The following is a 22,473-nucleotide window of genomic DNA, read 5'->3' as shown; positions in this document are numbered from 1 at the left end:
AGAGTTCAAAAATCTTTACACAAAATGATTTATTTACAGTCTTGTTCGTACAATAATAGTAGATTTCATACAATACACAATTTACAAATACAAACTTAATTCAGAGAGAAACAAGATGTCTCGACATGCAATATTTAAGCGTCTACAGAATACCATCCCAAGTTCATTTTATGTATTTGTTTTACTCAAGCTCAGGAAGGATCCCTGGAGCACAGTGGCACATATACAACTCTTCACAAATTACAGACAGCGGTGGAAAGGTTTCAGAACGACCCCCATGAATAAATTATGATCTGGTTGAGACCAGATGGACTGTTCAGAATAGAAAATGGATAAATCGGTTCATGCTTAATTTACAGAGAAATTCTTGGTGGGTTCTGGTGGAGAAAGAGAATTTTCTGCCTAGCTTCACATGCAACCCCATTTTGGGACAAGGAGGCAAACTAAAAAAAGCAACTCACTTTTGTGTTGTTGTTGTTGTTGTTGCAAAAACAACCCAAGTTTTGCCAGAAGGTCTGAGGGGATGACTAGACTTGATTGTCGGCTACATCTGTAGCAATAGTATACTGCCAATCGGATGATACAAACATTTGTTTTTCCATGCAGTGGGGATTTATCTGTTAGAAAAAGTCTTCATTTCTCTTTACTTGATTCTAAAGACTTTGGGAAAATGTTCTTTAGTCATTAAACCACACATTGCAGAGGTCCTTTAATCTCCTTTGAAGTTCCCCAGAAGACAAAGTAACTGTTTGGAGAGCTCAGCTAACTTTCCCATGCAAAGGTTTACATAATAGCTTACTCCTATTATTGCTACCTTGTCTTCCAAATTCCCCTGATAGCTTCTCCTCATGAATAAGACAATTCTCCTGTCAAAGTATTTTTCCTTAAAAAAACCCCGTCTTTTTTCCACGTGAAACCACTTTTGAAGCCTGAGATTCTGTAAATGATGGACTGGGAGGCCAGAGATCACGAATATTTTCCTCGCTTTTTTTTCCCCTTTACCAAACAGTTCCCCAAAAATGATTAAATCCATCACTAGATAATCTTGCTGTTATTTTTTCTTTTGATGTCTTTGGTCTAACATTTCCTCCAGTTGCTCTACAGCTGTTGGGCCTCCTCAGCTGACCTCACACAACCATTCCTTCTCTTATGGGACTTATCTCTTCCCACACCTGGATTCAATCATCATCTTTTCTGTACACGGTTGATGCTATGTCTGCTTCGGGAAAATGTTTGTTTTCATCTGGAGATCTGAGTCGTGGACGGCCCACAGGCCTGTGATTACAGAGGTCAGCGATAATGGCAAGCTACCATGTGTTTTCACCCTTTAACGCTTATTTTGAGTGTTTTTCTGGAGTGTGCTGCTCTTAGTTCATAATGGAAAAAGATAGCTTTTTTCGACATGGGGCCAAGTTTAAGTGCAGGGTGTATGGCTTCAATTTTGAATTTAACTTCACACTGGCATCACACAAACAATAGGTCTACTGCATATAAGGAATGGTAAGGTAATCAGGCTTGAATGGAGTTTCCTGTGTACAGCTAATGGTTTGACCGTGGTCCTCTTGGGATCAGTATATTGTTGATGACTTAACTCTATCCTTTGTAAATTGGAAATTAACTTGTCTCTTTGTGAAAGTCAGGTTCAAACTGTTTTAATAGTTCTCAAGAGGATATGTAATTTATTTTTAAATTAACAGCAGGCTTATGATTACTAGTCAGCCTCTCCTGGTTTCTCCATGGACCATGCCCCCCCTCATTTGGTTTTTAATTAGTTCGGGTTGCAGAGCTTTTTCCCATGGGTCTGCAGTTGCAACTTCGCACAGAAACAAATTTGGCACTTCTATGACCAAGGGAAGTTTCTTGCTATCACCAACTTCAATTTAAATAGCATTATTTTTGTTATTTAAATCTCATATTCTGTCTCAATCCATCTATTAAGATGTACTTTGAATAAACTTATAGTGTCACAATGACAGGATTTGTGAAAACATGGCCTTTAAATTCTCAAATGTGATCACTCTTTGATTATCAGAATGACACAATAAGTCTAGTAAAGGGAAATAAGTCTCTGCTAAGTTTAACTACCTCTAAAAAGAATGCTCTCTGAAGTTGAAAAGATTACTGTAGTGTACAAATTGTAAAATCATCTCGAGTCATGCAGCAAAGAATAAAAAAAGGTTAATATGTTCTACGCAGTTCAGAGCGTTGAAGACTGATAACATGGGAGTTAAGTTATTTTGTTTCAGATGAGTCCTGTACAAGGTCTCCTAAACTCACCTTTACCATATTATCTAGCTCACGCACTAAATAAGTTATTTCTCATTTACCAGCAGCAATCTTTATGTACTGTATTAGTTTGTTACATGCTAATCTTCAAGAGCTATTAAGTTAAATTATTTAGTTATTGCACTCAAACACAGATGTAAAGGCAGCTCACAAGCACATTACCCGACAACAAAAGTCCCTTTAGTCTCTGTAATGGTTTCTGAAAACTGGGATAATTGAAAATGTGTATTTCGGTAACATTTTCTTTGGTTTTATTTTGTAATGTGCAGAGGACAGGAGGAAACTATGTCATACTTCTAAATCAACTGTGCTCCTTTTAGACTGCCTGCTGCAAGTAAGATCAATGCTTGTCTTGGCCACGTTCTTGTTCTTGCACATTTTAAGTAGGTGTGAATGGACGTTTGGCTGAATCACAGTTGGCAATGTAGCATGCTGGTGAAAAACATTAAGAAGCATGACTGAAAACATCCTCTGTTCTCTGGGTGGCATTCCTAAACCCCCTGTACGTGTCTCTTTGGCTAAAGGTGGAGAGTTTTTTCTGGTTTGTAGAAAAAGGATTCAGTGTCTGCCTCAAGTTGGTTCCTTTCTGATCTTGAAAAGATATTTAATGGAAAGCAATGGCCTTTTAGAAAGTGTTTGGGGCGTGACGTAATATTTTCATTTTCTAAAGGTTTGGTTTTCACTCAATCTTTCAGAGAAATCAGCAAAAAAAAAAAAATACACCATGGAGAAATTGGAATGCTCAAAATGAGATCTATAAAAGTTACACTGCCAAACCTCAGTCTATTTTCTTCATACATAAACTCAGACAAAAGCTAATTAAGTAAATGCCAGTCACAGCATAACACATAATGTCAAATAATTGCATGTCTTTTAAGAGGGAGGAGGAAACAATATACCAAATCCTTCAAGTAAGTATACTGGTAAGTCTAAACAATATCTTCAAGCAATCTCATTCATTTTGCTGAGTTGCTGTCTGCCTCGGTTTTATGGCTCCCCAGTTATGAAGGAGTTCATACTCATGAACAAACGTGCAACTTTTACGTCCTTGATTTGATGAAATCCTTGTCATGAGTCTTGACAGAAGACCTAAAAATAAGAAAAGGTATTTAAGTCATTCAGATATGGTTGTCAGTGTTAAATTACATTAAATTATCCGAACTCATCCTACAGACCTTGAAACATCTATTGACGTTGCTGTGATCGCATGGACACTCTCCTCCTGGTTGTAGAGCTGACTCTGCGGTTTTGGGTCCTGCCCTGCTGCTCTGAAGGATAGGCCACCATCTGGCTGGATAATCCCTGCACCTGTAGACCTGATGACTCCCTCATGTCCCTCGCCATCTGAGACAGAGTCTGACCTGGGTTGGTCTGCAGACGCTGGAAAAGGCTTTCTCTGTTAATTTTCCTCTCTGGACAGCTGAAGGTCAGCGCCACGCCAGAGTCTGACTTCATCTCCCTGGAAAAACCGTCTGAGGTGCCATCAAAGCAGCGGCCTATAGCGATCTCTTTGGCCACTCTTGGGTTCTGGTCTGTGACTGTGTAGATGCCATAGTTGTGTCCCAAAGGATCGACAGGGGCTTGCATGGTGAATCCATGGGACTCATTGTTGTGGGCTACTGGTGGATGTTTGATGAGATACTCTTGTAGAAGGCCATTGGTGCCGGTCCTGCGACAGTTCCCCTGTGGGAGGACTGTTATGATGGATCTGTCCACCTCAGCCTGATCAAACAACATGCCACTGCATTTGAACTCCACACAGGCTGCTGAAGTGTTAGCTTCTCGCATGTCCCGGGTGCTGCGAATATCTCTTATGCCATAAAGTTTGCCTTTCGTTTCTCTGTGTGTTCCTCCCGAATTCCTTGACCGTACCATCACTTCCTTCTGTCCATGGATCTTGACCTTAATGAAACATGCTCTGAACTCTTGGGGATTTGGCCACCATGAGAGGTAGTCTCCTGTCCATGTCGTCAAATCATTCTCTTCAAAGGGAACAACATTGTACTCATACTTGTCCTTTTCCACTCTAAAGAATCTGAAATGATTTGCATCAAAAGGGGCATTTTCACAACTGATCAAATTTGAATACGGATATATTGGCCCATTGGTCTCATCAAAATTATTTTGGTTAGGCTTTGCCAAATTGATTTTGAATGCTGTTTTCTTCAGAGCTGGATCCTCATGATCTGACCGCTGGTAGTCTATTTTATCCAGATATGGCTGAGACACTCCAATGATGTTTGGATTCATCTTAGGGGAGGAAGGAGCTGCCTCCAGTTCTTCCCCACCCATCATTGCTGTGACATAAGCTGTGTAAGCATCGGGCCTTTGGGCATCACAAAAAGCTGGTAAACAAGCCCCGTTGGTTCCAGTTATGACGCTGTCAAAACGACCCCATGCCCGAGGGTTAGAGGAATATCCAGGTTTGGGTTCCAGATTTATCAAGGTGATCACAACACCCTCAAGCTGTTCACTAGATAAGAACTTGTCACTCATGTAGGCACGGACTTTAACATAGCATCGTCGGTTTTCTGGCACGTCTAAATTGAACAGCCTACGTTCTCTGATCTCCATGTTTCCTATGAGGAATGTGCGGTCCTCCCGTTTGCTCCGCCCATGACCACCAGCAGTTGTTGTGGTGTAGGAGAAATTACTTTCCTCTTCCCAGACTCCTGTGTCTGGGTTTAAAGACCACAGTTTCATTTTCGGAATGTGTTCTTCCATTTTGACATGCTGCGTATCGAGAAGAACTTGAACAGCTCCAGCTCCGAGTACCTCCTTGTTGGTTTCGTCTCTGAAGTCCACAGAGAACATGCCATAGGTCCGCAAAGGGAGCATGTCACCCTCATCATCGACAAAGTTTAGATCGCCCGGGGCTGCGGCCGCGGTAGTGATATTTCTTGGGTCAATAAATGTGACGCTGGCTTTTACAGTTCCCTCATAGAGTTCTCCATTGTCCTTGTGGAAGGAGTTGGGAGGAATAACTAACTGACCAATGGGGTCTTCCCCTTCAATTTCGCCTAGATTAATGGAGTTGGTCTCTCCTGCATTGATATCAATAGGTGTCTGCTTTCTCATCACCTTCACATCATAGTAGATGGACCCACCTTTCTTATCAAGAAGGAACACCTTTGGAGTGTCGATGAAATTCTGAGAGGGGTCAACAAAGTTTACCACCAATCTCTCTGTATCAGGGGTAATCTGCAAAGTGAACCCTCCTTGGAATCCAGTGGTGCCCACCCTCTCTTTACCAATGTAGATGTAACCGAAACGCAGAGGCTCACCATTATCAGCTGTGACTACTCTGCCACGGACCAGCACAGTGGGCTGCAAACATTTCTGACAGCTGCACTGTGTCACAGCCCGATAGGGAGGCTGTAGCTCCCACAGTTAATGATTCGACTTTCCATATTTTGGACCCCGCAGCAGAAACCAGTTCCATCTCTGCAGCGCATATCAAAGTCTAAGGAGCCAGCACATTTGTTATGAGGGCAACGGCCAGCGTTGTAATGCATGGAGTCAGTCCCGGGTTGAACACAGTCCATCGGCAGTCTGATGAGGTGTTTCTCAGGGGTGGAATTGCATGCTGGCTTTCCTTTCGCTGAGAAAAGGAAGATAAATTGCATTAGCTGGTGACATGATAAATATAAAGTCCAATCGTAAAACATGAAAGGCGTTACAGTTAGTTATTCTTTCTCTTACAAATGTAAAGCTTGTCGAATCTGTTTTTATTATTTAAAAAAATAACTCCATGAGTGGAACAAGACGTGTAGAGAGAATAAACTAAAACTTTCCAATTGAGTTTATAATAAATAATTCCTGTTTCTCACATCCATAAAACAACATGCATCATTTATTCACACGCAGACAGCATGTCTAAATGGCCTGGCTGGAAGTACCTATGAGTGGCCAAGTTGGACTGTTAAATGTCTACAAAAGGGTAATTAGATATGATGAGAAATTGTATTTACCAACCATCCTGATAGGAGATGGAAAGAAATATGTATTGTTCAGCAAAACATTGGCAGAATACTAAATGTGCATGATATAATGGTGGAACTTCAAGTCAAGTTTCCTTTTTAACCTCCAAATCTCTCAAGTACGTAGTTAATTGCAGACACATGGAGCAGTGTGATGCGTATCAAATGTCATTCCTGTACTGCTAATGGCTTTACCAACAAGACTGAGAGTCTCCGTCGATGAAAGATTATGTAACTTCTACTCTGTAAAAACTGTGGTTATCACATTTTATGGGAAATCAAATTCAACTTCTGAATAATGTAAAATGTAAGACGAAACCACACTGCGTTAAAGAAATAGTCCTCCTGCTCTGAGTAGCAGGTGTTACCCTGCACACATATAGCATCTCTTGCCATAATGGCTTTTGGAGTGCAGGAATTGGTCTGTGGCCTTTCATAGATCCCTTTCACAGTCTTCCATATAAAGCCTGTCCGTTAATCTGTTCCTCAGCTAACAATCGCCTTAAAGATATAAGCATTGTGTTGTTTTCCCACTCGGATCTGGAAACACATAGCCTACTTGTCTGACTCTGAAAGAGAAAAAAAATGGATTTATAGACAATCTTGAGAAATTGGGAATGAGGTTTTCCAGTTTCCGGATCCATCTCATGCAATAAATCTTGCAGTTAAGGAAGTCATTACTTCAACCAATATCAACATAATAAAAATGTACTGCAATAATCGCCGCCAACTCGCACAAGCCTTGATATGTTAATTTTTCCTGTTTTCTTATAATGTAATGATTTATTGTCTCCAAAGAAAGACAGTCTATTAATAAACTCTCCCTCGGTTGAAGGACACTGGGGTTTCGTTTGTATCCTCTTTATGCATGGACATGGCTCAATGATGTCTTGGTTTGAGCAGAGCGCTGACATTTCTCCTCAAATGTGAATTCAAGCTCAGAGGCAGCTGCTTTTTATCCACTGAAAATAAATTGTGGTTATTTGCTTTTTGTCGGTGGTTTTACTTGAATCTGTGAAGAACATAGACTTAACACGTCATTGTCAAATGCACTGGGAACGCAGCCATGCTTAGCTATAAGTTAAATTATACTCTGTCCAGGCTGATGATGATGAATTACGGTTTACATTACATTACTTTGCTACTGACTAAAATGGACCGTTTGTTTTTTTTAAACTGTGAGAATATATGTTTGTTTTCATTTATCTCCACAACCTATGAGCATTTCATTGAGCTAACCTAAAACCAGCAGATTAGTGTGGTTAGGACTGGAGTACAGGTGGATGTACTCAATTGCTTACAGCAAGACATTCGAGAATATGCATACCAATCACAGTGAGAAGGGCTGCAGAGGACTTGATGCTGCCTGCAGAGCTGCTGGTCTTGCAGTAGTACAGCCCTGACTGCTCTGGCTTCAGGTCCCACAGTACGAGGTCCTCTTCATACTTGTACACCTTCCTGTCCAGCAGAGTCCCATTGTGGAACCTTGGAGAATAGCGACAGAGACAAAGAAAGATATTAAGTAAATGTTTCCCTTTCTTTTAAAAAAGTTGTTTATTCATAATGACTGACAAATATATTAAAAATTGATAAAATAACTTATAACAATATCACCTGACTCTGGAGTTCCCTTTAGCCTTTAGTTTGTGTCTTTCAGCTCATTGTTTTGGTTTTCAAAACAGGGAGCTAGTTTTTTTTCCTCAAGAATCAAGGTTTTTATCATCGTTTTCTGATACGACAGACAGATGTTTCCAGCCTAAAACTATCTGATCAAAAACTCTGCATAAGTTGCTAGCTGGTGAACATATTTAGCAGCTAACAAGACACTTTCTCATGGCTGGCTGGAGACTAAACATCTGACAATGTACTGATTAATGCTACTTTAATAAAAATGTTAAGGGAGCTCCAAAATATAGACTTACAAATATGCAAAAGTGATCAGTCTGTAGCAATCCATTTCTGTGCTTCATAATATGCCAGCACTATCCTTCATCTCACCAGTAGTATTTGTCAGGTGCTGGTGATCCTGTTGCCTTGCAGCATAACATCACCCGTCCTCCCTCGTAACGCACTTTGTCCTCCGGGTGCTTCACGATGTATGGCTTTTCTGTGGAAAGAGGAAAGGAGCAACCCCTCAAGACCTTCCTCTGACTCTTGTGAGTGGTTCCACAGAGTTCTGAGATCTCATAAAACTCACTCAAATGTGTCACTTTACTCTCACATTGGTCCCGGTGCTTATAAAAAATGATTGTTAAGAGTATTACTTTCACAAAAGGAGAACCGGTCTATTTTTATTTGGTCTCCATGCAACCAGCAAGCAAGTGCTCCAGACATATTAGGTCTTACAATGAGCCAGACTGTTTATTTTGTAGCTCTTTCAATTTCCTGTTTTTCTACTATCTGAGAATTTATTTGATTTAATGACTTTAGGGAATCATAAAAGTAAGTATCAGGAAACATTTAGTTGAAAATTAAAGTAGCTGCTTTTAGAAATAGCCTGCAACATAACCTTCAATACTTACTCATACTGGTTGAATTGATTAAAAGCACCAAACATCAATAAATAGTGTATTACTTTTACTTTTTCTCACTCACCAGCTGATTTGAGGACTGCCCGTACCCAAGACAACCCTGTGGAGTTGCTTGAGGTGGAGATGGTGATTGGAGCAAACTTATCCTTCCTGACTGAAATCAATGTGGGTTTGGAGGAGCAGATTCCCGTGAACCTGAACTGACCATTGGCATCTGTGCGGGCTAGGTTCACCTTGGGCTGGCTGGCCAGAGCCACCAAGGCTTCTGCCACAGGGGCCCCGGTCACACTGTGGACATCCCCCTGCAGTATATGGTTATCACAAGTGCACCGGCTGCAGTCCTCATTGGGGCTGCCCTCAGTGCACTGGAGCTGACATTTGGCTGTTGGGAGAAAATATGGATATTTGAGCACAGATGGAAGAAGACTGCAAGAAAAACATCATGACTTTTTCAGCAATACCTGGGCATGGACTCCTTCCACACTTCTGTATTTCAGCGGGCCGTCCAGAACACTGAACAGTCGCTGAACTCCTCACACAGGTCCTCCTCCTAATCCTGCGACCCCCACCACAGGTCACTGAACACATTCCCCATCGACCCCACGGATTCCACTTGGCTGATCACAGAGAGACAAGGATTCATGTGAGTTTTAAATGATCAGTTTCATTTGTGATAATCCTTATCATTATTTCTGTCATTCGAACTTAATACAGAGTGGTCTAATGAGAGCTCTTATTTCTTTTGTGCTTAGGCGCGCCATGAAAGCTACATGACAGGATAATTGGGCTGCAATTGTACGGTATTGTGGGCATAAAAACAACAAGAAAGCTGATTAAATAGAAAACTGATTACAAGACTAAAACATTTTAAAAAGTAAAGTTATGAATGGTGCATGTAGTCATTTTTATAATCAAATTAGACTTCAGTTCAAATGTCAATTCGTATATATTTCTTCTACACAGATGTATAAATCGATACGGTATTTTATTCACCTCACTATTAACCCTTTAACAAGAGAGGTTAGAGGATAGGGTGAGGTACAGAGCAGGTTCCTGATTGCTAATGAACAGACATCCCTCCACATTCATGGTTTATCTCACCTGTGCATGGAGGGTTGGAGCACTCCCTCCTTTCTGAATGGTGTCCCTGGCACGCTCTCACCAACAGGAGAGGCATGGGCTGCGTGTTCACACATGTCCTCTGGCGGACCTGGATGCCAACGTCATTACAGACCGTGGTTGAACAGGAACCCCACTCACTCCAGTCTGTCCAGTAGCTCTGCACTAAAAACACAAATTGTAGAACAGAGTGTGACCTGAGCAAAGCTAGTAGTAAAGTGTTTCTAATAAGCGTTTCCTAGCATTACACATTAATGTGAATATATGTATATGTATATATGTTCATGAGCTACCTGGGGGACACTGAAAGCGGACATGGTAGTTGGAGCAGATGCGGCCCGTGGGCTGTTCTCTGTTGATGCACCAGAAGCCCTTCTCCAGACTGGAGTGGACCACTTCCCCTGTGTCTGCCGCTGCTACCCAGTCTGTAGTGCGGGCCTCCATGGCCATGGGCCGAGCACAAACTCTCTCCCTGTAATAGAAACGGATCGCCTCCAGGCGCTCGTAGTCTCCATTACCCCCAGGATGGTCGATGTTGAACCAAGACGTCCACTCTGTCACGCCTGGAGACACATGGAGGGGAGACATGGATATAAAAAAAACTAGAGAATAGAGGGATGGAATGGAAAATAGTCAGAAACTAAGAAGTTCTCAGGATGTAAAATAGGGAAGGGGGGATATGAGCTGGTCTAACATGGAGGGGAAACATGGGTCAGAACCAAGAAAAAGCAAGTGGGAGGAAAACAGAAGGGATGGGTTACAAACTTTAAGAGGAGGTCTGCTACCGCAATTTGAGGCTGACTTCATGCACCCCAGGGAGCTTTACATTGTCCAGGTTCTTTCCAAGCCCCCTGGCCTAACTGATGAGGCAAGTTGTCTAGTTGTTTAGTCTGCTGCATGTTCTGAAGCCTGAATGTTTCCTCAGGAGGAATGTGAGCAATTCATAACCAAAAATGCATCAGCAACCAACTAATTTCTTTTGTTCACAAAGTAATTCATTATGTTGATGAATTAAGTTTTCTGAGTTAATGGAAGAATAATCTGGAGACTAATAATGGTGCTCTTTTCTTAAATCTAAAAGTGGATGTTAATTCATTAAACAATCAGTTCCACGTTGATAGGCGGGACAAATTTGCAAGTTTAACTATAGTTATCAACTTCCTGTTGTGTTTAGAGCACTGGTATACACCGATCTCTTTCACCTCACACAGTGTATCTTTGCCTGACAGCTGTCTCTCAGTGCCACACCTGAGACTTTCACAGTTCAAAACCCCGGCCATTCAACCAGCTCTGAATAATTATGCTGATATATTCAGTACCTGTCGTCTGTGAGTCAGTGAAGGTGTTGAGGGCCGCTCTCCTGCTCCTGTCTGACTTGCTCCTGGTCCTCAAAGGTCCTGCAAACAGGAAGAAAAACATTTGATCACAAAGCAATAAACAAATAGGCTAAAACCTACAGTGTATGTCTTTCAATTGTAGGCATTTCCTTCTTTATTCCCTCAGAAACCCAACTTTCAGTAGGCCTAATATAATTGAATTGCTTGTCTGGGTTTTCAGTGAACTTCAATGTATAAATGTTATCAAACATGACATTTTTGTCAACAGAGAGGTAGTTATTTAAAAAAAACTAAAAAAAAGTTAATCAAATCACACGCTTCAGAACAACATCTGAATTAGGGCTGAACGATTTTGGAAAATAATCAAATTGCGATTTTTTTCCTCAATATTGCAATTGCGATTTAATATGCGATTATTCTTTCAAGGTCCTCTTCTCATGTATTTTTCAACAAACACAAGCAATAAATCAATCGTGATTACAATCGTGAACCTCGTGAGGTAGCAACAGTAGCGAGGCACGTTCTGCACAATACCTGACGTTGCGCAGCATCTTCCTTTTTAAAGCCAAAATAATTCAACACAACTGACGTGCCGCCCAGAGGCGGCTGGCCCATAGGGGGCGCTGGGGCTCTGCCCCACCAGCTGTTGAGGGGAAAAACATTTTTTTGCATATTTTTTTTTAAATCAATGTCAGTTTTACTTAATAGTGTGTGTGCCTACATGCAATTTAAATCATTTAAACAACATTTCCACCAACTAACACTCATTAAACAGTGAATTTCCACTGACAGACAGTGTATCATTCTCTCATGGGGCGATCGGCAAAGTGCCCCTGACCGGCAGCTAAACAGCCAATCCAGTTATGGTTGCTAGGGGGAAATTATGAATAATTGGCCTATCAACGTCGCCAAATTTAACGCCGGTGGGGCGCTGGAAATTTAGCCCCAACTGCTACGTAAAATGCGTGAAGGTTTAGGATTGCTGTAGCTACATAAGGAGCCAGCGATAGTTTTTTTTCGTAGTGCGACTCCCAGACTCTGTCCTACGCTACGTGGGGAAAAAATACGCGCGACGACGAAGAGAGATGATGGCGATGTAATATGTAATAATATTATAGTATGTAATTGTAATATAGTTGTGGAGAATGCTTTGTTGTTTCTCTCAGGCTGTGACATGCAATGACAACTGTATGGCACTGATGCTGTTTTCTCCATGTAAATGCATTTTTCCTTGAGAGAGGGTATTAAAATAATCTGTTTATGTAAACATTTTTGAAAATAACTTGGTTCTAAATTCTTTGTATATGTTACATTTTAATAGGAAAGTTCTGTTTCATTCTCTCTTCTCAACCCACACTCACTCATTCACTCACTCACTGTTGATTTGTATAGATTCAGCTGAAATCATACCCTTGTTGTTAATTTATCCCTTGATTGTATTGTATAGTATTTGATAGCATAAAGTCTAATATAGCTGTAAATTGTTACTTTTTCTGTGAAGCTGGAAACTGTGAAATTAAATTATTATTGTGGAACTGTAGTCATTTTCCGACTGTTCATTTGAATGCTTATGCTAGGTTAGGCAGGGAAATCTGTTGGCACACTAGCCCCACCAAGATTTTTTTTCACCAGCCGCCACTGGTGCCGCCCCTCTTTGGTACCAAACTTCCAGCCGTGCACTCTTCTGACGAGCCTGAGGTCATTGTGCAACAGGTTCAAGCGCAGCGTTGACTTCTTTCCCTGCCTGCTCGGCTTTGCTCGGCTCCGCTCGGCTCGCTCTCAAGTCACGTGACCAGATCACGTGACCAGTCAAATCGCAGCCTTTGCTGTTGGAAAATCTCGTTTTGTCATATCGCGATATTATCGCAAATGCAATTAATCGTTCAGCCCTAATCTCAATTATCTCTTTTATGCTGTTTACCGCAGCATATTCCAAGATTTGAATGCACATAACCATGTGCAAAGTCTGTGCAGGTTAGGGTTTATTTTGTTTGACTTTTTTTCATTTTAGTCCCAGGTCCTAATGTGCTGAAACAATTACTAGCCTTCTTGGATGACTGATAGGGGGGAAATTCCAAGAAATAGGTGACTTCTTTGTCCATTTTCCTCTTTCTGTCCATGTTTCTTTCGCACAATATTTCATCTGTCTAATTTCCGTCCTCAACTCCTTTCCCGTCTCTTTCTGTATATGTTTCTCATTGCTGCTTCACTGCTTCAGTGACATCTCCCATCTTCATTGAAACGGTGGAACATCCTCTCCATCCATCATCCCCCTATTGCTCTTTGTCATACATCTTTCCATCCTTCAGCTTATTGTCCTCCACCAGTCCTCCATTCTCCTCTTGATCCACCAACGAGTAGCCGCTGTTGAGAATACTAATCAAGCTCCAGCTGTGACAAATCATTGCGTGCAGTCATCTGTTCACAAGCAGCCGAGCCAGAAAACTTCTCTTTAACTTGCTGAACACACACACACACACTCACACACACACACACACACACACACACACACACACACACACACACACACACACACACACACACACACACACACACACACAACCACTTCTATACAGCAATTTGTTGCCGCTCTCCTTTTGATCTGAATGATATATGATTATAACGTATACAAATACCATGAACACACAGCATGCCTGTATCACTGAGTCATTCTTACATCATTATCATCATCTTTCATGCATGTGCACACACACACATACACACACACACACACACACACACACACACACACACACACACACACACACACACACACACACACACACACACACACACACACACACACACACACACACACACACACACACACACACACACAGTGAGGATCTGATCATGGCAGTGTTGCCTTGTTAGAAAGAGAAAGATATTCAGCCTGCAACTCATTTTAAATAAGGGTGTTTGAATGTTTGAATATCTACTATGACTTGTTTCCCTTTTACGTTTACGTTGTTTTATCTTAGAACAATCTTTTATGTTTAAAAATCCTCAGGTGATTGCTTGACATTTAATCTCATAGTTGTAGGCTACTGTAGCTGTGTGGTAAAAAGGAAATAAGAAGAAACAAAAACAGTTTATGCAGCCTCAGTCCGTCACTCAGTGTGTGTGTGACAGTGTAATGTGTGCAAGCACTTAGCACTTTTGTAAAAAGATCGCAGAGTTTATGATCCGAGACTCGCAGCACAGAGGCCAGTATCGATCCCAGTCCCCACTGGTTTCATGGCTCACTTCAACTCTTTATTGTCCTGCAGGCAAATGTCTTTTCAACCCTTCTGATAGATTTAGCAAAGCACAATAGCAGAACAAAGATCCACTGTCCAAAAATGTATTACATAAGTTTAAGGGGTAACATAGACATTTATGCCCCTGGCTTTAAAAACCATTGATGGGTTTCCATATTGGCTTTTACTCTCTGATAGACTGGAGTAGCTAGATAAACAGAAGCAAATGCTTTCACACCGGTCTGCTGGACAGATGTGGCTCTGCCTGCTGATTTAGGTTGATACATCAAATCAAATCGTTTTTTTCTGAACAGAAGACAGAACATTGTCTTAGGGATGAGGAGGACACAAACAACCCTTTTATTTCAGTGAATTAACATTGACTTGTCGTGAATTGCATACTCTCCCCACTCGGATTTACCGCCAATAAATTATAAAGTTGTTTTCCTGCTTCTGTTACCTAACATTTTATTCCTTGCTCACACCCAAAACAGAGGGAATTTACAGCACAGCATTTGGCTCCTGATTATCAATACAATATGCTTGAGAGGGAAAACAAAATAACAAACGATTGTGTGAGTTTTTTATGAGGTGTCTAATGGTTACAGAATGCAAAAATTAAATCAGATTAGTTTCACCAGAAGCAAATGTTGGGAAGTGACCTCAGTTGAGGCCGGTAAGAACTGGCCTGTTTCCCATGGTGGACTCACAGAGCTTATTGTGTATTTCAGAGGTATGTTAACACTTTATGAATTTTAAAAGCCAGGAGATTTTATTGGTTCACTGCTTCATATGGCTGGTATGTGAGGGAGTTCACCTCAAAGAAAAGCAAGTTTTTCAATCCATAGGGATAGAGGTTCGAATTTATGATTTCCTCTTAGATCCTAAAATAATCCACGTTAAAGTGCACCACTGGAACAGTATATCTACTCTGTGTGTGAGAGTTGTTTTTTTGTTTTGCTGACACAGATGTCTTAAGAAGTTTGACTTTTCAAAGCTAACGTAGCAGCCAATACATCGTTTACACAATATTTAATCCATGCCCGCTAGGACGTCACTGCCTCTATTGGCAGGATTAACAGGACATTACAAATCACTGTGGAAAAATAAATTAAAATGTAATGATGTGACGATTATTTGGTTAAATTTTGGTCAGGCTTCGGAACAAGCACAACGGATCGGTATTGGTTCATAAAAGAGGCTGCAAATACTTCAGAAAGTGCCCCCCCCCCCCCCCCCCCAAAAAAAAATACAAGCAAAGAGGAAGTCGTGAAGTTGTGAGAGACGCACAGGGAGGAGATCGGTCTGGAGGAACAGGTTAGCAAAACATTAGTCGTATAAAAGAGAGACCAATTTTTGTTTCCAGTTTCCAACTACAAGTCAACATGTGGTTTCTTTGAAAGCATGACTGCAATCGTTCCTTATAACGTGTTTCTTCCGAACACCATGACAACAAAGCTTCCCGAACTCAAGTACAATACTTCTTTGTTTGTTTTTCAAGATTAGTTTAGCCCCTTTTTTGCCTTTTTATTTGATAATACAGTAGTTAGACAGTAAAGTGGGGACGGCATGCAGAAAGGTTTTGCTTTTGGATGAGGACTAGTCCATATGTGAACTACTGGAGCGCTCTCAATAATGTTTTTAAAAACCAAACCATGATCTTCCTCTAAACCAGATCCAACCATTGGATCAGAAATGCTTCATTGTCAAATTTTGGAATATATATATTTTTTTTGTCATTTCATTTTTGAGTACTGATTGGTAAACTGGCCGGCTCTGTTGTGATTGGTTAACCGCTTATAGATGACCCACCCTTTAGCCTATCATGTACAATGTTGGAGCATGAGCCAGTATGAGTACACGTGGTACATGGTGATGTCATTATGTTCAGGTAGTAAACCAAAGACTAAAATCGAGGCTATTCAGGCAGGGTGGAGAGTGTAGAAACTTTGCTGACCATTTACATGCTCAAAGACCTATAGAACAGACTATAGGAAAGGTAATACCCGCAAAAAGCATTATAGGGCCCCATTAACAGCAGATGCTGTCGTACTGCGATAGAGGACAGTCTCACCTTTGTGGGTTTGTTTTTGTTTTGCTCACATAACTCTATTTACGACTTTTGACTTTTCACAGCTAATATAGGGAAATACACAAACAGCTTTATCACATCTCACCTCTGACCTGAAATATGCCAGGTGACGGTTATTATAAACCTCAACCCACCTCACCGTGACCCTCATAAACCATGCATAACATTACAGGATACTATATAGCGGCACCAACATTTTAGGAGACCTGCATCTGTGGCCTGCTTAGCATCTCAGATCCACATATAGCACATGGTTCGCACCTGAATACCAGACTGTCAGAGACATTTGTGAAACATAGCTACTGAATTACTTTGCATGCACCACTACAGTCATGGTCATTTCTATCTTCTCTGTACCGACAACTGTTCTTATTTTAGAGGACTATGTTAGGGTTTAACGGTTTACGTCACAGAGGTTCATCCTGAAACACAGCCGGCATACTTATAGACAAGGTACATAACGCCAAATCTGCTATTTTTAATCACCAGTGTCTTTGCAAAGGACATCCTCTATCTGCTTCACTTGCTGAGTGGGAGTTTTCAGATTTTTTCAGGATCTAATAAAAAAGCTGCTGAAGAGAGAAAGAGGGAAGAAAATACAGGACTTCATGAAGTTGCACCCGGTTGCCCCCAGAATGGTTTCAGTCAGATTAGAGCGGTATGGTTGTACCAGATGTTTGTTGGCAAAGGGAGAGGGCCTGAGTACTGTTTATGATATTCATTTACAAGAAGGAGAAGACATGTAAACACCCCTTTCCCTGTATTGTAACCTATTTGAAAAGTTAATCTCGCTAAGAGAACGAGGTTGTTCAGTATTTGACGAAGAAGTTTAAACCAGCTACATTTCCCACATGACTTCAGTGATGTGATTTGTGTGTATGTGATGATGTGTTTGCCATGTCATATGGAAGCTGTTTATGTGTTTGGCAAGTGTCTTAGCTGTGTGTGGTTGCAGAATCGGTTTTTCCTCTCTGCATCTATCTCTCTCTTTACTCCGGCACTTTCAAAATTCAGGTCTGATTCCTAAAACATCTGTGGCTCATTAAAATGCTGCATTTTTTTTCTTTCTGACATTTACTAATGATGTGAATCAACCGCATGATTTGGGTATTTACAAGGTATAAAAACAGGTTTGTTTATTTTCCCCCTGATGCTAATAAAAACAAAAGATGGGCATTCAAATATTTGTCCTTGCATGAACCTCTGCACCTGCGCACAGGTACAGAGCCAGGAACTGGAAAAGCTCAAATGAAAGCAGCTGATTAGTCCTGCAATAAATAATATCTTGGCACACTCACATTTATCCATAAATATTAAAGAAATGAAAGATGCCTTTGAGGTTGTCAATAATGGGAATTTTGCGGATTTTTCTTTGATCCTCTGTAATCCCTCTCTCATTCATTAGCTAGCCAGACAGTTCTGTGTTTGGAGCAGACAGTGGTCAGCATCTGGAGAACTAGCTCCTCTGTCTGACTCACGACAGCCATCCAGCTGCTGCTTTCATACACCACCTAGCTAAACCTGACATTTAAACACCAAAGAAGAAGATTCAACCTCCTTTGGTTAGAGACAGCAGATTAAAGTCATTTAGAAGAAAGCCTTAGAGCTGAAAGCAAGACTTATGCTAAGAGGTGATAATGCTACAGTGTTCCCGTTGACTTACAGTAGGCATTGAGCAACAGCCTATAAAAAGAAAACAGCTCATAAACTCTAAGGTGTATGGAGAGAATGACGGAGAACAAGGCGAGGAGAGAGTGTTAGATGTATGAGGCTAGGGAGAGAAATAAGTGGAGAAAGGGAAAGGAGGGAGTGTGATGGAGTTATAGAGAGACAAAAGGGGGGGGAAAGTATTTGTTCGAAATTCCTGAGGGAGACATATTAGAAAGAAAAGAGGAACAGATGGAGATATACAGTCAGGGGTGAAGACTTATTTTAATCTTTTACTAATAAAAGTTACAAGCACAGTGTAAAAAATACTCTGAATTCCTGTCTAAAAGTCCTGCAGTGAAACTTTTACCTACTTAAATATATTTTGAGTACCAGGAATAAAAGTACAAACAATGCAGAATCCCCCACTTTAGAATAAAGCATTTTATTATTATTATTATTATTATTATTATTATTATCATTATTATTATATTATTGTTATCGATGCATTCATGAGTAAATTACTCTAGTGTTGCAGTTAGTCAAACACATGTTCCTTTACTGTTGGGAGTTATTTGCCGATTACTGCTAAATCCATCAAATTAATGTAGTGAAATGTAGTCGAGTGGAAGTATGAGTTGCATAAAATGGACTCAAGAACCATTACCCGTACCATTAACTGTACCAGAACTTAAAAACGGTACTAAAAAACTGTACTTGAGTAAAAACTTTCCATCACTGCATACAGTCATTTCTTCAGTGGTGGAGTGAAGGGTGAGAGGGGCTTTGACCATCAAAAAGGGAAAAGGAAAGAGTGACATACAGGCCAAGTCGACGGGGGAAAACAGGATGGTAAAGTCATTTTACTTCCACTTTTTATCCCTCCTTTTATTCCATTTTCTCATTTATCTAACCACAAACCCAGCAGGTGGGAGAGTGGGTCGCTTGGTATGGGATTATTGCTTCTTGTGTCCAAGGTGCTTTCTTTATATTTAGGGACAGCTGGCACTGTGTTGAAAGGTGAGGTGAGGACAAAATGCACCACCTTACTGCAAGCTGTAGATGTACCACTTAAGGAGCGTGGCAAAGAGTGTTAACATTTTACAATCCATTTTAAGGCAAGGCATTCACTCGCAGCTGTTACACTGAGTTTGAGGTCAATCAGAATCAGCATTTTTACATTTACCCTCTTTCCTAACCAAACTGTCTTTTATATACTCTATGGGAGATAGCACAAAGCCTCTGCAAGGCATTCAGACATCACGACTCTGAGGACTGACAAGATATGGAGGCTATTAAGGTGGGTTTGCTTTTGTGAACTGCCAGCTCCCTTTCTAAAAAAAAAAAGTTAATAGGCAGCAAGTAAATGGGGCGCAGCTGTAATGTGGACAGAGAGAGACAGCTTTGGAAACAGTGCTGCTGCTGGTGTCATTCAGGAAGAGTGGCAAGCTTTCATAGGGTGATAAGAGTGTAATTAGGGAGGAAAAACTCTCGGTGAAAACTAACTTGCTTTATCTGGAAGGGGCAGAGCGTAATTGGTCTGTACTTAGCTAACCACAGTAAGAAGAATTTAATTGAGAAAAAAGTTAGTTTGACTTTTATGTGAGATCATAAAGTCTGTTTCTGCTGGTGATAGAAGAAAATACTGTGCCGCAGTCGGTCATTATAAAGAAAAAAATGTAGCCACCAGTAGCACTTTTACTGCCAATAACAGGACTTTTTATAAGATTAAAACTAAACCACTGGGACCTCTTCCACTTAACCTCCTCTTCTATCACCACGTGTTGTTGATTAGCCGGGCGGTGAAATGTGCTAGTTACACACAACAGAGGAGATTAGGAAATACAGAGGTGGTCTATAAAATAACATACAGCCAAACACACACACCCTTATCACATGAGCTCACCACCAGAGTTCTCCCGCTGTGACATCCTCAGGGAAATGCCGTCAATTGAGTAAACTCTACTGTTGTTGTGCACATGTGTGAGCATACCGTCCTCTTTTGATGAGATGAAAAATATCTCAACTCAAAACTAAAGTCATCTATAAAAGGACTTTTTCTTGTAACTATTCGCTTGAAATTCTACATTTACAGTCATTTTCCTGTGTTTGTGTTGTTCTGGCATCCATTTTTGAAAAAAATCAATAACAACATTTTAATTTTAAGTCTTTACTTACCTTGGCCCAGAGCAGCTGAAGCCAGGACAGACAGCAGGAGTACCACCTTGTTTAATTCCAACATGGTACCACACCTTCAGTTACAGTTGATTTTTCTCTGATCCCCTACAGACTTGTCATTCATTTAATAAAAATAAGCAAAATTCTTCAGATAAAGCTGATGTGGCCGCTTCAGGTGTGAGTGATGGAGCAGAGCTGCTGCTCTTTGCTCATGTGAGTGGACTTGCTGAGTTGGAGACAGGAGCTCAGGGTTTTAAAAAGAAGGGGCATCAGGAGTGCAAACCAATCCAGCCCCTCTCTGCTCACCATTGGCCAGTGAGTTGTAACATCTGGGTCCCCCATATCATCTTCCAAAAAAGATGAGGGCATGGTTGGGGTAGAGAGAGAGAGACATACACGCATATAGAGTGTGTTTGTTTGTGGGGGAATGCTGTTGCTTAAAATAAAATAGTATTTTCTTTTTGTCCAAGCAGGAGCACATCAATTTTTTTGCCAGAATATTGTCATGTGTTTTTATTTATAATACTCTTTTGCTCCAGGGTAAGTATATTTATCCACAGAGCAAGTGGGTAAGTGCATCAGTGCAAATACAGACTTTTCGATGTTTTAGTTTATAGTTCATTCATTTCCTGATTATTATTTTTTTGAACACTCAAAATATAGGAAATAAGTAAAATAACGGTCTTTGACTGTCAAGCTTTTTATGTACCGTTTTTCTTATTGGTTGGCAATCTGAAAAACATCTGATGAACTGATTTTAAGTCACAAATCCTTTATTAATAGACAAATGACAACAAGTCTTCATCAGGGTAGATCGGATATTGGTTTGAATCATAATTTATGAAGTTTCAATCATCCATGAAAGCAATTTAAGGTAAATTCATTGTTGATTCTGTGTTACATAAAGCAACGTTTTTCTAATAGCCTTTTATAAAATGTCATGTTCCTCATTGGTCCCCCCTTTCTCTGTCTTTCTCTGTCTCACTCTTTTTAATCTGTCCCTCTATCAGACACAGGACAGTACCAGATGCTGCTCTGCCTCTGGTTCGACTTCTGGTTCAGTTTTGGAACTCTTTAACAGTCGCTGATTGCGCTGCAATGCTCTGCCAAAGAGTGGAAGTGTCGTCATACTGTATGGCATGCCATTCAGGAAATGCTCCCCAGAGCACAGACACAGGAGGTGCTCATAGGTGCAAAGTACTCAGGCTCCTTTATATTATGCGAACTGTGGCAATTTAGCAAAAGGTTTCTACAAAGAAAAATGTATTGAAAATGTTTATCAAAATGAGTAAATAAAGGCACCTTTAAAGAAAGATGTTGTCTATATGTTTAATAATAACTAATACAAATTATTTCTTATCTTGTCTCAATTAAGGTTGGTGAGACAAAGATGGAATTAAGTTAAGGATATTAGTGTTCAACCCCTGATGTTTTCCCCAAATACTGATGAAAAGTATCATTACTAAAGTATTAAAGACGTTTTGTATATTTATATTACTTAAAACCTTTTTTAAATTTAATAGTTTTTTAAATAGTCATCTACGTAAACATGTAAGCTTTAGTTTGACTAAATATTATTTAAATTTTAAAAAATCCATTTGGAAAAGGCCCTCTACATTATTCAAAATCTGACCTTTCTTCTTCTTCTCCTTGTTAGACTCTTTATTGCTGACTGGATATCGCAACAAGTGCAGCTGTCAGTTATGATGACCCCAAAGCTCATTAATTAACTGCTTTCATGAAAAGCACGGACGACAGAGTGGTGACACGTCGTTGTTTCCTGGTGGGAATTGGACAGGCACTCAGACAGGACTGGTGCGCACTCAGACATATTTCTGCGACTCTTGTCAGTTTCGCTTTGACAGATTTAATACCACCGAGCACCACCGGATCGACATTCCTTTTGACTGACTTTCTACACCCACTCACATGTGCACATACACTGGGCATTAGTACTCAGAAGAAGCCCTTTACTTTTGTTTGAATTCACATTACCTCATGCATAAACAGCCCAGCAGTCCCTGAGTCATCCTCATTGAAGCCCAAGGCCCATGAGGTCAAATA

The 22,473-nt window shown here is 40.6% G+C and overlaps 1 protein-coding gene across 1 annotated transcript; it reads right to left on the bottom strand.

Annotated features, from left to right (window-relative positions):
- Nucleotides 1-10: 10 nt before the first annotated feature.
- Nucleotides 11-20,627, bottom strand: cilp2 (cartilage intermediate layer protein 2). Its single transcript, XM_063891972.1, is given in 11 exon segments — nucleotides 11-3,375; nucleotides 3,462-5,654; nucleotides 5,657-5,887; nucleotides 7,594-7,751; nucleotides 8,265-8,373; nucleotides 8,862-9,179; nucleotides 9,259-9,414; nucleotides 9,899-10,081; nucleotides 10,210-10,479; nucleotides 11,236-11,313; nucleotides 20,410-20,627. Coding segments are annotated over 10 exon segments (3,750 nt in total). The 5' UTR covers nucleotides 20,474-20,627; the 3' UTR covers nucleotides 11-3,375; nucleotides 3,462-3,471.
- Between the last annotated feature and the right edge of the window lie 1,846 nt (nucleotides 20,628-22,473).

Source organism: Eleginops maclovinus, chromosome 9 (genome assembly GCF_036324505.1).
Source record: "Eleginops maclovinus isolate JMC-PN-2008 ecotype Puerto Natales chromosome 9, JC_Emac_rtc_rv5, whole genome shotgun sequence".
Classification (NCBI taxonomy): domain Eukaryota; kingdom Metazoa; phylum Chordata; class Actinopteri; order Perciformes; family Eleginopidae; genus Eleginops; species Eleginops maclovinus.
The sequence above is the reverse complement of the archived record's forward strand: the minus strand, read 5'-3'. Positions and strand labels throughout refer to the sequence as shown.